Source organism: Prinia subflava, chromosome 18 (genome assembly GCF_021018805.1).
Source record: "Prinia subflava isolate CZ2003 ecotype Zambia chromosome 18, Cam_Psub_1.2, whole genome shotgun sequence".
NCBI classification, from domain to species: Eukaryota; Metazoa; Chordata; class Aves; order Passeriformes; family Cisticolidae; genus Prinia; species Prinia subflava.
In genome coordinates, this window is record NC_086264.1 from 2,737,920 (window position 1) to 2,752,206 (window position 14,287).

Below are 14,287 nucleotides of genomic sequence, written 5' to 3' on the forward strand. Positions count from 1 at the left end.
GATGAAGGATTTGCAGATTTTTCATCCTGACACATTATGGCTAAACACACTGCGAGACAACTTTGGGTTCCAAGAGGCAGTCTTAGCTCTTGAGATAGGGGTGTGAAGAAAGGGTCAAACAGTTTGTCACTTGTCAACCCCAAGTGTCCCAAAACCATCCTTTATTCACAATTCCACCTGGTATTCCAGGAGCCACCTAGAACTGGAGCTAAGGCGGGAAAGAGACAGATGGTCTCACAGTCACCAGCGCAGCCAAGAAAGCAAAAAAGGCCCAAAGAATTGGCTCAGACAGGTAATGTGACTTGAGTTTTGGCTCGGGTTTGAGGCACAGTTTCCCTTGGCTTGTTTGCTTTTACTGAGCTTTCTCAGGTAATAAATGGTTGTTGTTCATGTGCCACAACCAGAGGAGCTTTGGGAAGATTTTCATACACTCTGAACAGGCAGTTTGAGTTGTAATGAGAACTGTGCAGTAACAGAGATGGCTTCTGCAGTTCTTTGTTTCTCCCTGGTCTGCTTGAATGGTGCAGTTTTGCCTTTTTTGACCAGTATTACACAATTTCAGTGAAGTGCTTTAGGCCTCGTGGCTCAGCTGTGATGCACATCCCAGGGAGGAGGGGAGGATTCTTGTTTGTCTCTGGTCAGCTTTTGCAAAACCTCTTCAGCCCATCTTCGTTCTCAACCTCTGCTCTGCAAATAAGAACTGGTGCCTGTGGTGTTTCTGGTAGCAGGAGGTCGTGGGACCCCTGCCCACCTCTGAGAGGCACAGTCCCCTCTGTTCACAGCAGAGGGAAAGCACTGAGAGCTGCTCCCAGGGGAAACTGGGAGCCAGATACCCCTCTGTGCCAAGGAGGGGCAGAGCAGTATCCCAGAATAGCAGTGACAATTCTCCCCTTGCAGTGTGGCAGGAATGAAACTGGAGTTTTCCTCTAGTGCAGCTGATGGGTGAGTGTTTCCTTTTGGCAGGATGGGAAGCCTAAAATCCAGGAAGACCATGCTAAACTGAAACAGCCGCTGAGAGAGAACAGTGTCCTGCCACACAGGTAAGGAAGGAAACAAATCTTACCTCTGCCTCTCCCTTCCCAAGTCCTGCTTTCCCTTCTCCAGTTTCTGTGCCAACAGGGAGTTTGGAATAGTCCAACTTCATTTTTTAAGAAGGATTTCCAACCTCATGCCCTTTGTTGAGTTCTCTGCTGCTTTTCCATAGCTCTCAAAGGGAAGAAGGAGGTTCTGTTGTTTGCCATCAGTGCTTTCAAATGGGAAAACCTCTGTGTCTCTCCCATTTACCTTTGGATTTTCTTCTATCTAAATCTGCTGTTTACAGTTTTTTATGACTCAAGAATCCTTGGTAAGCCAAATGAAAGACCTTTGGAACTCATGTCCAAAGTATCTTTGGTGAGGGAAAGGAGAAGGGTGTTCTGGACCTCCTAAAGAGAAGCTGCTGGGGAAGGAGAACTTCAAGGGAGATTTCAAGAAGATGGCTGTGTAAAATTGTGGTTTAGGTCACTTGTTTCCAAGCTGAATTATTACAGAGGAGGATACTTGTTGCAGGATTTTAGTATTTGGTTTTCAGAATTAAAAGGTGTTTTCAAAGCCCCTGGGCAGAGCTCAGTGCTGAGGCTTCGGCTCAGGGATGGAACAGTTCATTGGAAGTGCTCTCACTGACAGAGCTCTGCTGCAGTGTCTCAAGTGCACTCTCCATTGAGTTAATCAGTGAGTTAATCAGGAAAATATCCTCTTAAAAATAGCCTAAAGCAGCTCAAATCTGCTTTGCCAGATATTAAAAAACCTTCCAGGCATGAGATGCTCTTTTTTTTTTTTTTTCTTTTTTTCTTTTTTTTTTTTTTTTGGCCTGTTTTGCCCGGGCTGTTTCAGCTCGGGGTGATGGTTTACAGGCCCTGTGATGCTTTATTGCTGCATTTCATAGCAGGGATAGGCATCAAACCTGCAAGGCCTACGTTTAAAGCCAGTTTCAAACTGTTTTGCTCTAGCACCTCAGCTGTATTTTCTGTGTTCATGGCCCCTCTCTTCTGCTGTCCTGAAGGCATTTTGCAATTTTTTCTTCTGCTCTTCCCATTGAACCAGGAGTGCCACTCAAAAATCTGGGGAGGGTTTTAAAAACAAGATGATGGAATTCCTTGATAGCACAGCTGTTTAATTTAAAGGCACTGGTGATGGAAGGCTTGCTCCAAGTGACACTGTTGTTCCTTTGTAGGTCACCCAGCGGCAGGCAGGAAGAGCAGGTGGGTGATTTTCCTTCTTGTTAATTTTGCTCTTTTCCTGTAAATCAGCTGGATCAAAATCCACTCCTTCTCCACTGTGTGCCTGGCAAAGCACAGCCAGGCCCCCAGACTGCCACTGGGATCCTTGTGCTGTCTTGTCCACTGGGAATTCCTGCTGCTGTCAGCTTGTTCCCTGTTTAGTTCCCCCCTTGTTGCTGCCGAGCTCTGTCACAGGAGCCACGTGCAGAATGTCTTGGTTTTGGCTTGGGCTTTAGGAGCAGCTGTCGGGGCCTGGGCACGCCGAGATCTGCCAGCTCTGCCAGGAGGAGGACAGCCGGAGCCAAAGAAAGGTAAGTCCTGGACTTGAACTGGCACCTCCCACAGCCGGTGACTGAGTTCCCTCTGCTCTTTGTTGTGGAATCAGAGATTCCTGCTGGTGACTCGTATGAAGAAATGAGCCCTTGCAGGCCCTTTTGCCCTTAGTAGAACCTAGTTAAATGCTGATGGGGTGATGGTTCCCTGCTCTGCCCCGTTCAGTGGTTTTGTTTTCCTCTCCTCTCCCTTCTTTAGCTCAGTGTTTGTTTTTCCCCAAGCTGATCTGCCAAGACCTGAACCTCTCCTTGACTTCTCTGTCCTTTTCCTGCATTCCAGAACATCTGCAAGAACTGTGGGGGCACCTTCTGTGAAGCCTGCTCGGTGCATGAGCTGCCCCTCCCGTCCAGCATCAACCCCGAGCGCGTCTGCAACCCCTGCCACCAGCGGCTCATCCAGCAGTATTCCAGCAGCCCCTTGTAGGGAGCAGGTGGCACAGAGGTGACAAACAAGGGTTGTAGCTGATGGTGTTTCTGGAGTTGTTCAGGGGGAGTGTGAAGACACTTGCCCATGTGCTTTGGAGGTCTGATGGGAAGCAGTTTCTTGGTGTTTAGAATCTCCTGTTACTAAAACAAGAGTCTGAGCCCTTCCCTGTACCAAAATCAGCCTGTGCTGTGGAGAATTGCATTAGGAATGTCACATGGGGCAGCCTCAAGGTGTGCTGAGCAGTCTCAGGAGCCCCTGCCCAACCAGAGCTGTTTGTCTGCATGTGGAAGTCGGGAGTGTTCTCACCCTCACGTGTGTGGCGTGAGTGTGTGCTGCTGCTGCTGCTGAGCAAAAGGTCTCCAAAACCCAACAGGAGCGTTGGTATTCCTCACGTCTGGCTGCACTTGAAATCCCAATTCCCCTTTTCCATTTGCCCTGGACAGGCTGGCTCATCCTGGGAACCCCGGGCGATGGTGTGAGCAGGGCAGGGGTGCCACCAGTGAACACATCCTCGCTGCATTTCCTTGGCTCAGGGCTCTGACCAGGGGCTTAGTCTGCACAGGGACACCCCAAACCAAGCTGTGAATGTTCTGTTCCCCCTCTGTGCTTTAGGGGCTGGGCACAATCCCCATCAGCCAGAGGTTTAGGGCCACTTGGATCCACCTCTCCACCTTGCTCACATGGAAACTTTACAGTAAACCTGGCATTTCACTTTTTGTTGGATCAAAACTAAATGGAAACACTTTCCACCTGTTAGAAATTTTAGTTGCACATACAGTTCAGAGGTTTCGTGGTTCATGCCACATCATTCTTTGTCACTGTTCCCTCAAGGAAGTTTGTTAGTCCAAAAAGTGGTGGTGGCTTTCTCGTGTCATAGCAGTGTTTACTCCTTTCCCCACTGGCACGTCCTGCAGTCTCTGAGACCAGAGAATGTCCTGTAGTTCATAGAGAAGGGATGCACTGGTGTGACAAACGCACTGCAGTTTGTACAGATGTTGTTAGGGGGTAGTGGTTAATTCTTTGGAGGGGATTTTCTAGTCATTAGATTGGCTGGAACCACATGAAAAAGCCTCTTGGAGCTGAGGTACTGATATGGTTGGTACTGCTTTGTACCAGGAATCATCTCTCCTAGATCCTTTTAGGACTTGCCATGTTCAGCCACCCAACTTCTGCTCTTCTCTGCTCTTTTGCCCCCCAGGGCAGCTTCCTGACCACTGCCTTGCTGGTTATGCCCTAAAGTATGGCATGAGTTGTAAACAGTGTTGAAATACCAAAAGGCTGGAATTCAGGTGAATTCCTGAGACACTGGAGGTGGCTAGAAAAAACACTGAATTTCGTGTCCATAGTTTTGAGTACGTACTGTACACATCCAACAGTGTGAACTCCTGCACCCAACCCCAGTGTGACTGATCCCCCGAGGAGAAAACGAGACCCAGGCAATGCAGAGGGAGCATTAAACAGGAAATGGAGGCTTAAACTCCATGGAGCAGGGAGGTGGCTGAGCCCCTCCAGAGCACAGCACTGGCGGTTGCCATGGGACTGGCCTTTTGGAAGGTGGGAGCAGGACTGTGCTGGCTGCCAGCTCCCTGTGTGCTCAAGTACTCTGCGTGATGCCAGGGTCAGCTCACACCTGGACCTTGGGAATGGGGGACAAATTTTCTGATGTTAATTTTGTTCCATACAATAAAAACACTTGATCATCCGTATCCTGCCTCCTGAGTTGTCTTTCCCTCCCATTCCTCTTGGAGGTATGAAAGGATTCAGAGCAACAGCATGCACCTGTGTGAGGACTTAGATCACTCCGATGTTTAATGGCAATCCTGGTGTTTTATTAATAAGCCTGGTGCACCTGGAGCCCAGGACTGCTCCACCCTGCAGCCTTGGCCATTCCCACTGCAGCTGCTGCTGGTGCAACTCCCCACAGCCCATCACATTTATTCCAAGCTCTTACACATGGCTGAACTAATCTTAGCTTGTCCTCCTCACTGAGTGGTGACTCTTGGACCTGATCTTCATGCTCATATCCTCGGAATGTGTTTGCTTGCCTAAAAACAAGGAAGAGGAAAAATAAAAATCACTCCCTCCCTCACTGTGTCTGTTTTCCTTTTTTGCTCCAATGCCCACTGCATTTTATTCCCAGTTAATCCTCTATTAGAATTAAACAGTACAGTTTGGCAATAGTAAAATACCACAGCCTCCAGGTGGGACATGCTGAGGTGGGGCTGCAGCACAGGCACACAGGCTGGGGGTGTTTAATTCCCCCAGCACAGGCACCAACAGAAGGGAACTGCCAAGGAAGCGTGGGATGCAGGTAAGATGTCAGAGTGCACATCCTGAACCTGCCTCAAGGACTTATCCCTGGTCTGCATTACAAACCCAGGGTCAGTGGGCTGCCCTCCCTGCTGCAGGGACTAGGACTCGGGGAGCAATGACCACCACCCCCAGTGTTCTGAGAGGAATTCATGGAACAAGTTGTCCATCATCTTTCATGGTCACACCAAACTTCACCCTATCCAAAAGACCAATTACTATGAAGCCACATCTATGGGAAATGTTTAGCCATGTTTCCTCTCCTTGCCAGGAATATAACCCTGTCAGAGCTTTCCATGCTGCCTCTGTGCTGCAGGACTGGCACCTGCAGAATCCTGAGGTGCAGGCTGTGGGATCCAGGCTGGACACCTGTGTCAGGGCCAGGGAGTGATCCCATGGATTGTGAGCCTGGGGCACACGTTGCTACAAAGAGAGCAGGAAGGACAGAGATGGCATGTGCTTACCAAAGCTGTGCCTGTGCTGTTGTCACTAGCAGTTCTCCTTTCCCTTTGGATGTTCATTCAGGAACAACTCAATGGCACAGTGCTCTGGGGAATGGAAGAGAGGTGGGCTGAGGTCAGACACTTGCATGCATTGCACATTTTTTTTTTTTCTGCAAAGCCCATGGCACATCAGAACTTGGGAGAGCTACATTCAAGTGATCCCTCTGCACAGGGTGTAACAGTAGCTGGATGAGCTGTGCCAAACCCCCTGAGGTCTCAGTCCCAGCGCTGCAGGATCCCCTCTCTTTTCTGACTTACCCATCTGTGACCCCTCCTTGGCCATCGCTGCGACTGCATCCTCGTGGCTCTCAAAGTGCACATCCGCCTCTCCTGTGGCATCTCCATGGGAGTTATATTCCACCAAGATCCTTGTGGGCCTCAGTGGAGCAAAAAACTGAAAAGCAGGAAAGAGTTTGGTGAGAAAGAAGCAACAGAAATGCACCCTGTTCCCCAGAAGCTCAATGCTTTTACTCCAAAAACCCACCAACCCATGGGGGGTCTGAGGCCCTGAGCAGCAAAAGGCTCCATCTGCGTGAAGCTGAGGCACTTGCCAGTCACCTGTCCCACCCCCTGTGAGCTACTAGTATAGAAACTCCTGCCAGGAACAAAAATCCTCACAAGGCACCCGCATTCTGTACACATCAGCACAGCTCCACGTACACTGTTAATGTTTCTGGGCAGTCAGCTACTCTGAAATCCTGCTTTAGATTCTCAATGGCTCCTCAAGCCTGGTGGTGGATATTAAAACATCCTAGCAAGCTTTACTTCCTTCTTATCCATAGAGAGGAGCAGATCCCTGTTGTGCCTGAGGCCACAGCTCTCCAAAGCCACACAGCACTGAGGACTAACAGACACTAATTAATTAACAGCCTGCAATTCCTGCAGCTGTAACAATTAACTGAGGGTTTGTATGGCTACTGACAGAACCACACTTCATCCATAACCTGTTACTCACATTTATTATGTCCTGGGCACTGGCTTGGGAAGAAAAACCCCTCATGTGGACAAAGTGCCGTGGTGGTGATGAGGCGTTCTCAGACTCTGAAATGTTCCTGGAGCTTTCTGTTCCTTCCCTGCACAGTTCTGTGGAACAGAGGGAAAAACCATCACTTGTGCTTGCAGTGCCCCCCTCCTTCATGTGAAAGCTGTGGGCACGTGGGGTGACACGAAGGGGCCAGGAGGAACACGACTGGGAGGGACTCACTCGTTTCTCCTTCGGCATGGGAGCCTCCAGTGTCTCTCCAGCCCCTGTCTTCAGAGATGGGTTCATACTCTCTCCTCACTTTGGAATAGGCCATCACCTGCTTGTTGTAGGGCATGTGCCTTTGCATCTGGTGCTTTCTGCTCACGTACACTTCTATGTACCTGGAGCCCAAAGGGAAAGAGCACATGGCACACCTGGCACACAGGGCTTGGAGAAGGCACCTTCCAGCTATGTCCTTCCTTGGCTCTGCTCAGGTGCTGGAGGTGAGAGCCCTGCCATGGCCCACCAAGGCGCTGAAGAATTCATTCATTTCACTGGCACAGTTCTCTTTGAGGCTGTCTTCCCCCCACTGCACTTCTGCAAACTGCATTGGTTTCTACAAACCCCAAATCTAACACTCTATCCAGCCCCAAAACAGGTCCCAGAACAGGCAGACCCACAAGATGCACAGGGTCACAGGAAATACCTCAGTGGAGCCTCAAGATTTTTCATATGCCCATGAAATTGATGGGACTTCACCAGCAGTGTTAAATCAGAAGACTTCCAGAGCACTGAAGGAACAGTGTGATGAAAAGGAAATATGGCCATCCAAGGGAGGGGACCTTCCACCCTTCCTGAAGGGAAGTGGCCCTGTGCACAGGCTGACAGAGCTGACAGCTCAGCCCCCGAGACCCCACTCAGCACTGGGCACTGCAGGAGGGCAGTTCTGGGTAAAACCAGGAAGAATGAACGGGAGCAAGCTGCCAGCAATTTTGAAAACCACCCCATTTCTTGGCTAATCACATGGAAATGGAGGTGTCTGAGCCAGACGGATGAATCAGGTCAGCTCATGTTCTGACAAAAAAAAATAACAGTAGATTTGGAATGAAGTTCTACTCAAGAGGAGGGGAGTCCTAGTAATTCAATTAATTAATTAATTAATCAAATTCTGCCTCTGGAGCAGTTGTTTGCTTTTAATATGAGTAAGGAGGTTGACAAACACAAAGAAATGCAGGAAAACAGGAAGTAAGGAAATAAAAGGAAGGAGGTTGGTGTACAGGAAGAGAGGTAAGGTTTGAAAAACTTTCATTATGTGAAGCACAGGTGAAGTTTTATAGATTATTGAAGTCAGAAAACTTAGTAGGGAAAAGCAGCCTTGGCTGTTTGGGTTTCCTTTTCTGAGCACAGCTCTGGAGGTATTTAGAAGCTGTGTAGATGTGGTGCTTACAGACAGGGTTTGGGCTGGGCTGGGGAATGTTCAGGACACAATGATCTTAAAGGCCTTTTCTAACCTAAATGATATGGACTCTGGGAAAAGGTGGCCTTGTGCTTCTGTTTGAGAGGAAAGAGGTTCTTGTGAGGTAAGTGTGTGGGCTCAGTGCTCTGGAATAAACTGGTGTAATTCCCAAAGGGGATGTGGCCACCAAAGAGGTGGGAGATGGTGTGGTGCTGGCCAGCAGTCCCTGCTGGGAATGGACTCAAGACTCCTTGGGAAGAACCACTGGCTGTGCCAGGGACTGGGCTCAAGGCAGGAGGACAGCTGCCAAGATTGCCCAAAGCAAGGAGGAACCTGGTGGAAATCTGGCAGGCTCCCATGTCTGCAGGAGGCACAGGATCCCTGTGCCTGAGGCCTGGGACAGACTATGTCTATCTGGTGTTCCTCACTCTGGAGGCTGTCACCCCTTTTCATTGGAATGGGAATGTCTTCAGGAATACCTGAAAAACTGGAGACTTTCTGAGAGGCCCCAAAGTCCCCCACACTATGAGCAATGCAGGTGCCTCTGCCCCCTTAATTGCACTGTGAGTGTGAGATGAGCTGTTTCACCCGGCAGGAAGCTACAAGTCCTAGAGGTGCCTCCCACCATGTTCTCCTACCCTGAACTCCAGGGAAGTACCCACCTATTTCCCATATATTCCCTGTGCCGTAGCAGGGCCTTAGCCGCCATTTCAGGAGTTGCAAACTGCACAAAAGCTTCTCCTGTTCTTCTGTCTCCCCGGTAAATGAAAGCTGTATCTGTTATTTTCAAACCTAGAGATAGCAGGAGAGAAAAAGGCATTGATTGTGACAGAAACTTGTCCTATAGTTCAGAAAGAATTTTTTTATCCTTATTTTTCTCTTTTTTGACAAGCTAACTGGGCAGCTAAATAGTTCTGAAACAACTGCTCATGCTGGCCTAATTGGAGTTTTTTTAAACTCCGATTTTTTGCTTTAAGGCAGTTTTCACAGAAGACTTAATTAAAAAAGGAATCAATTTGAGACTTCAAGTGAATCCACGTTCTTGACAACAAGTAGATCCAGAGCACAAATGTTCTTGCAATTTTCTCTTATTATGGTAGTTTTTTCCTGTATTTTTTAAAACTCAGGTCAGATTTAGTGAATTTCATTTTTTGTGCTGTAGAATGTCATCTTGGGGAGCCAGGATGCAGACTGCTCCACACTGAGCATGGGACAAGGATTCAAGTGCCATATGTGACCCACCCATCCTGATGTCACAGCTGGAACACCCACATTGCATTCACCTAGACTTAACTATCACTCAAGCCTTTTCCCTCTCAAGTTTGCCAAATTATGCACTGGTAGCGATCCAACTGCAGATCACAACATCTGGTCCCCTTCCTTTGCTTCCCCTGGCCCCAAAGCGGAGTGCTGAAAGTACTGATCCTGCACAAGGTCGGAGGGGCAGAGAAACTACAGGGTGCTCAGAAAGCCTGTGTGACTTCTAGGGAACAGCAACTCCTTGTGGTGTTTAAGTTGTTTGAGGCTGCTTGTGCTTTGCCTTGTCCCTTGAGGAACAACAAAATCAACTTAAGGAAGTGAATGCCCGGTAAAGGAAGAGCATGGCCCAGGCTGAGTTACCTGAGAAGAAATCTGCAATGTCCTCCTCGGTGGAGGTGAAGGGGAGGCCTCGGAGCAGCACAACTCCATCGTTCAGGGCCTGCGTCTCGTCCCGCAGGCTCTGCAGCAAGCCCTCCACGTCGCTGTCGTGGACTTCAAAAACTGCAAGGAACACGGCCATGGAGGGTTTCCCCACGTGGCACTGGGAGGCAGCGCTCTGCAGGTACTCTCCTAAGGCAGCTTTGCCCCCTGCAAAGCTCCATCCCGTTTCCTCCCCCACCCCACGCTCTGTGGTCCTGCCCCTCTGCTGTCCCTGGCCAGCCTAGGACATTCTGGCCCAGCTGGTGCCTCGCTGCCTGATCTGCTGCTCAGTTCCACCCCTGCGCCTCTTCACTAATCAAGGAGTTCTCATTCCCTGGGGAATTTCACTGCAACAGAACTCCTGCTGTTCCAAACGCACCTTTCACGTAGCGTGGGCCCATGTACCTCAGGTGCTTTTCCAGGGCTCTCTGGACGTCTGCTTTGGACTCCAGCTCGATCAGGGCATCCCCCCTGCGCCTCCCATCCCTGTTTAAGAGGAAGTGTATCCCATTCTCACCGTTTCGAATTCTACAGCCTGGAAACCAAGGGACACACAACACAGGAACATACAGGACTGCATCAGACATGGGGATCTCTGTGTCCTGACTCCAGTGCTCAGGGCTCATCCCCTCAGCACTGCAGAACAAAGGTAGAACATTTGTATTTCTAACATAAAGTCTAACGTCAAACTGACTTGCTTTAGTTTGTAAGTAGCAAGTAATTTAAAAACTGACCGTAGGGAGGATCAGCCCTACAAAGGTATGTAAAAGCTATGAATTAGGATTAGAAAACAATACTGCAGTTTAAACTAATTAGTAAAAACCTCACATTCTTAAAAAGAGAGGAGTTTGGGCCAGCCATAATGGCCTGTAAGAGCATCACTTTGAATTGGATTGCCTTTGCTGTCGAGACACTGAATAAGAAGGGACTTGTCCAATTAAATTTAAGAGACCATAAAGATGAGCTTCTAGTCAGTGTCTACCAGTTTGGACATTGATTATTCCCTTTACGTGTGTCAGTTGTGAATAATTTTGCAGCAATAATAAGACCTTATCTTTCTCTAGCTAACTATCTCTAAATTTTCCTTCTGTTAAGTAGTCATTAACTAATGGGCTCAATACCAGCATGCACATCAGTTAGGCAGGAAAATGAACACCCATACTGTCAAAAAAGGTAAGGACATCCTCCTCGGTGCACGAGAACGGGAATCCTTGTGCCCTGACGAGGTAGACAGTGTCGCTTTCCGTCTTGGGTGAGGCGCGCTGCTGCTCTGAGAGGCGACTTTCGAGGGACGAAGCATCTGTGACCTGTCACGGACACACGAGGAGAGCCCCCGGCTGAGAGGCGGAGGCCGCGGTTTCCCACAGGGGTCGGTGCCCGCCATTTCCGCGCGGCCGTACCTGGCAGTATGCGCGGAGGGCGGCGCGGAGCGGGGCTGAGGCTGAGGCCGGGGCCGGGGCCGGGGCCAGGGCCGGGGCGGGCCGGGGCAGGCGCAGCGCGGGCGGCAGCGCCGGGCCCCGGCCCAGCAGCAGCGCGGACAGAGCGCGGCGGGCAGCGGCGACCACGGCCATGCCGGGGATCGCGGCTCCGCCCCCGCGACCTTCTTTCCTTCCCGGCAGGCGCTGCACGGGAAGCGCTTCCCGGGCACCGCCGGCTGCCCCGGGGCTGGGGGGTGTCTGCTGCTCTGCCCGCGCTGCGGCTCTCCCCGGCATTCGCGGCTGACACTGCTGGCTTTTCGTGTCACAGAGCTGTGGCTTAGAATGACGTGGGTTGGAACGGAACCTAAAGATCATCCCGTTCCACCCCCTGCCATGTGCAGGGACATCTACCACTAGACCAGGTTCCTCCAAGCCCGTCCATCCTGGACATGAACACTTCCAGGGATGGGGCAGCCGCAGTTTTTCTGGGCAGCCTGTGCCAGGGCCTCATAGGGAAGAATTTCTTCCCAATATCCCATCTAACCCTGCCTTCTGTCAATGTGAAGCCATTCCCCCTTTTCCTGTCACTCCAGGCCCTTGTAAATAGTCTCCATCTTTCTTGCAGGCTCCCTTCAGGCACTGGAAGGCTGCAATTGGGTCACCCTGAAGCTTTTCTTTTCCAGGCTGAAAACATCCTAATACTCCTAGCTTTTCCTCATAGCAGAGGTGGTCCCTCCCTCTGATAACCTTGGTGGCCTCCTCTGAACTTGCTCCAACAGGTGAATGTCCTTTCAGTGCTGAGGCCCTCAGGGCTGGATGCAGCATTCCAGGTGGAGTCTCGCCTGAGCAGGGCAGAGAGGAGGAATTCCCCCCCTCCTGTGCTGCCCACACTGTGGGGATGAGCCCAAGACACAGAGGGCTTCTTGCAATACAAAGTTTTAAGTTGTGCTTCATCACTGACAAGCCTAGTACACCCCTTCCCTGGAGACTGATTTTCCAAGAGAGATGCTTTTCTCCTCCTCACTCCCATCCCCACTTGACGGTCTCAGAGGCAGCACTGCCTGAACCAGTTGATGAAGATTATTCCCCTACCAGGTTGTGTCTGGGAAGACTGTCCTGCTGTCATTGTTGCATCCAGAAGGGATAAGGGGGAAAGACCTGGCACCGGCTTCTCCTAAGTGCACACATGGGGAAGGTAGGTTATGCTGAACCCAGAAGAAAATTTTTAGGATGCAGCAAGATGAATAAGAAAAGGCAAGCTGAAATCCCAAACCCTAACAGTGGAGGAACCCAGGGAGGCACTGTGGAAGCTCAGATCCAGAGTGTTCAGATAGGTATCCAAGCAGCTGTTCAGGAGGATGGGCCAGGCCAAGCAGGAAGATCATGAGAGCTATGACTCCTCTCTTTTCCAGCACCCTGTACCTGTAGCCTGGGGGTCGCCACATAAGAGTTGCAATTTCAAGCCACTGCAGACTATCAAACCCAAAATACAATCTTGGGTTTTCCAGCACAAGTCTTTCATCTTATTGTGCTGCCAACACATTCATTTATCAGAAGCCTTGAATGTTTCTTATCACCATTTTGAAAATGTGAACAAGATACTTTGTGTCACCCTCTTGTTGCTGGCTGACTCTTTTGTAAACTATTCCTTGTAACAAACTTTCACATGACAGTCTGTAACCCTGAGAATAGCACAGCCTCTTGACAACAGCACTCTCAACCCTTCTGGGTTTTCAAGGTAAATCACATATTATGCACATTTTCAAGGAATGTTGACCTTGGTGCCCAAGTGGTTCACATTCCAGTCTTTCATAGCCCACTTGCCAGGTTTCTCTTCAGAACCTTCTTTAAATAAGCAAGCAAATGTTATAGGAGAAAAAAAAATTAAGATAAGTACAGGAATTCATCTTGAGCACTTATCTGTATCTAGATTGGCTTTTGTGCTTTCAGTTTAACTGAATATGCAGATCCCTAAATCTTAGGGACTGTTAGGGGCATTCTTCTCCTGTGACCCAAACAGGGTGCATGGAAGAGTCTCTGGAAGGGATGCACATCTTCCACTCATTTTTCCTTTGATTTGCTTGCTTCCCAAGTGCAGGAAAAAACACCCACTGCTGCTTGTCTGGCAGCTTGTCAGGTTTGTAAGAGTTACCTTTAGAGGGCACCGTGTTGTTGGGCAACTGTTGGCTCAGAAGTTTCCATGGAATCACAGAGCTTCCTTAGTTACATGACAAATCAGAACCTCTGCACCTATGGTAGAATATAAAGGTCATCCTAGGACAAGAGAATTTGCATTTATTCACTCAACAGAACTGCTGTTGAATGAAGATGGCTTAGGAGAGGGAATCTGCCTCTGTTAAAACAGCAAATCTCAAGAGATGCCTCCATACTGCTGTGGACCAAGAATTTATCTGCCTTGGAGAATTTATCTACAGGAGAGGATGCCTTTTTCTTAAATAATGTTAAACAGGTTGTTGTTGAGAATAATTGATACCAGCTATTCTTTATTCTGATCAGACTAAAAATGATCATCAGAAAATCATAGGATGTGATACTAAAACCAGTGCTTATCTTATACTGGGAAACATGCCTTATCCTTCTGTGTAATCTGCTGTCAAGAAAAACTGACGTTCTGTTCTCTTGTGGTATTTTCCAAAATTATTTATATGCTGTGTGTTTTTTTCAAAACAAAATGTTGTTTCCCTTTTTTGTATTCCCTATTTTGTTTTCTCCATCCTGTAGAGACGTTTTGTGATCTCTTTTTTTTTTTCTTTTTTTTTTTTTTTAATACTGCTTTCTGCTGGAATGTTCTGTGTTTACCGAGCTGTGCTGAAAAGCTGAGAACTTCAGCTCAGGACTGAAGCACTTTGCCAGCCGGAGGGCCCTTCCAGAGGAATTCTTCAGGCTCTGCAGTGCGCTGGATAAACGGAGATGACAGA

General features: G+C 49.1%; 2 protein-coding genes across 4 annotated transcripts in view; one reads left to right on the forward strand and one right to left on the reverse strand.

Annotated features, from left to right (window-relative positions):
• The window catches only part of RUFY3 (RUN and FYVE domain containing 3), a 31,358-nt gene extending 26,635 nt beyond the window's left edge, over positions 1-4,723 (forward strand). For 2 of the 3 annotated variants that reach the window (XM_063415302.1, XM_063415303.1), the window contains exons 14-18: positions 190-292; positions 964-1,040; positions 2,213-2,240; positions 2,495-2,569; positions 2,871-4,723. In XM_063415302.1, the coding sequence (XP_063271372.1) occupies positions 190-292; positions 964-1,040; positions 2,213-2,240; positions 2,495-2,569; positions 2,871-3,014 (427 nt within the window). In that variant the 3' untranslated portion in view covers positions 3,015-4,723. Of the gene's footprint in view, positions 1-189; positions 293-963; positions 1,041-2,212; positions 2,241-2,494; positions 2,570-2,870 lie in introns of those variants that run through there. The other variant, XR_010082642.1, reaches the window with a different exon arrangement.
• Positions 4,724-4,825: 102 nt separating this feature from the next.
• On the reverse strand, positions 4,826-11,657 carry GRSF1 (G-rich RNA sequence binding factor 1). Its single transcript, XM_063415306.1, has 10 exons — positions 11,331-11,657; positions 11,093-11,237; positions 10,310-10,465; positions 9,871-10,011; positions 8,913-9,042; positions 7,035-7,195; positions 6,786-6,913; positions 6,089-6,224; positions 5,792-5,875; positions 4,826-5,062 (listed from the first exon to the last, which is right to left on the reverse strand). The coding sequence occupies exons 1-9, from the start codon at positions 11,640-11,642 to the stop codon at positions 5,817-5,819; spliced, it is 1,368 nt and encodes a 455-aa protein (XP_063271376.1). The 5' UTR covers positions 11,643-11,657; the 3' UTR covers positions 4,826-5,062; positions 5,792-5,816.
• Positions 11,658-14,287: the final 2,630 nt, after the last annotated feature.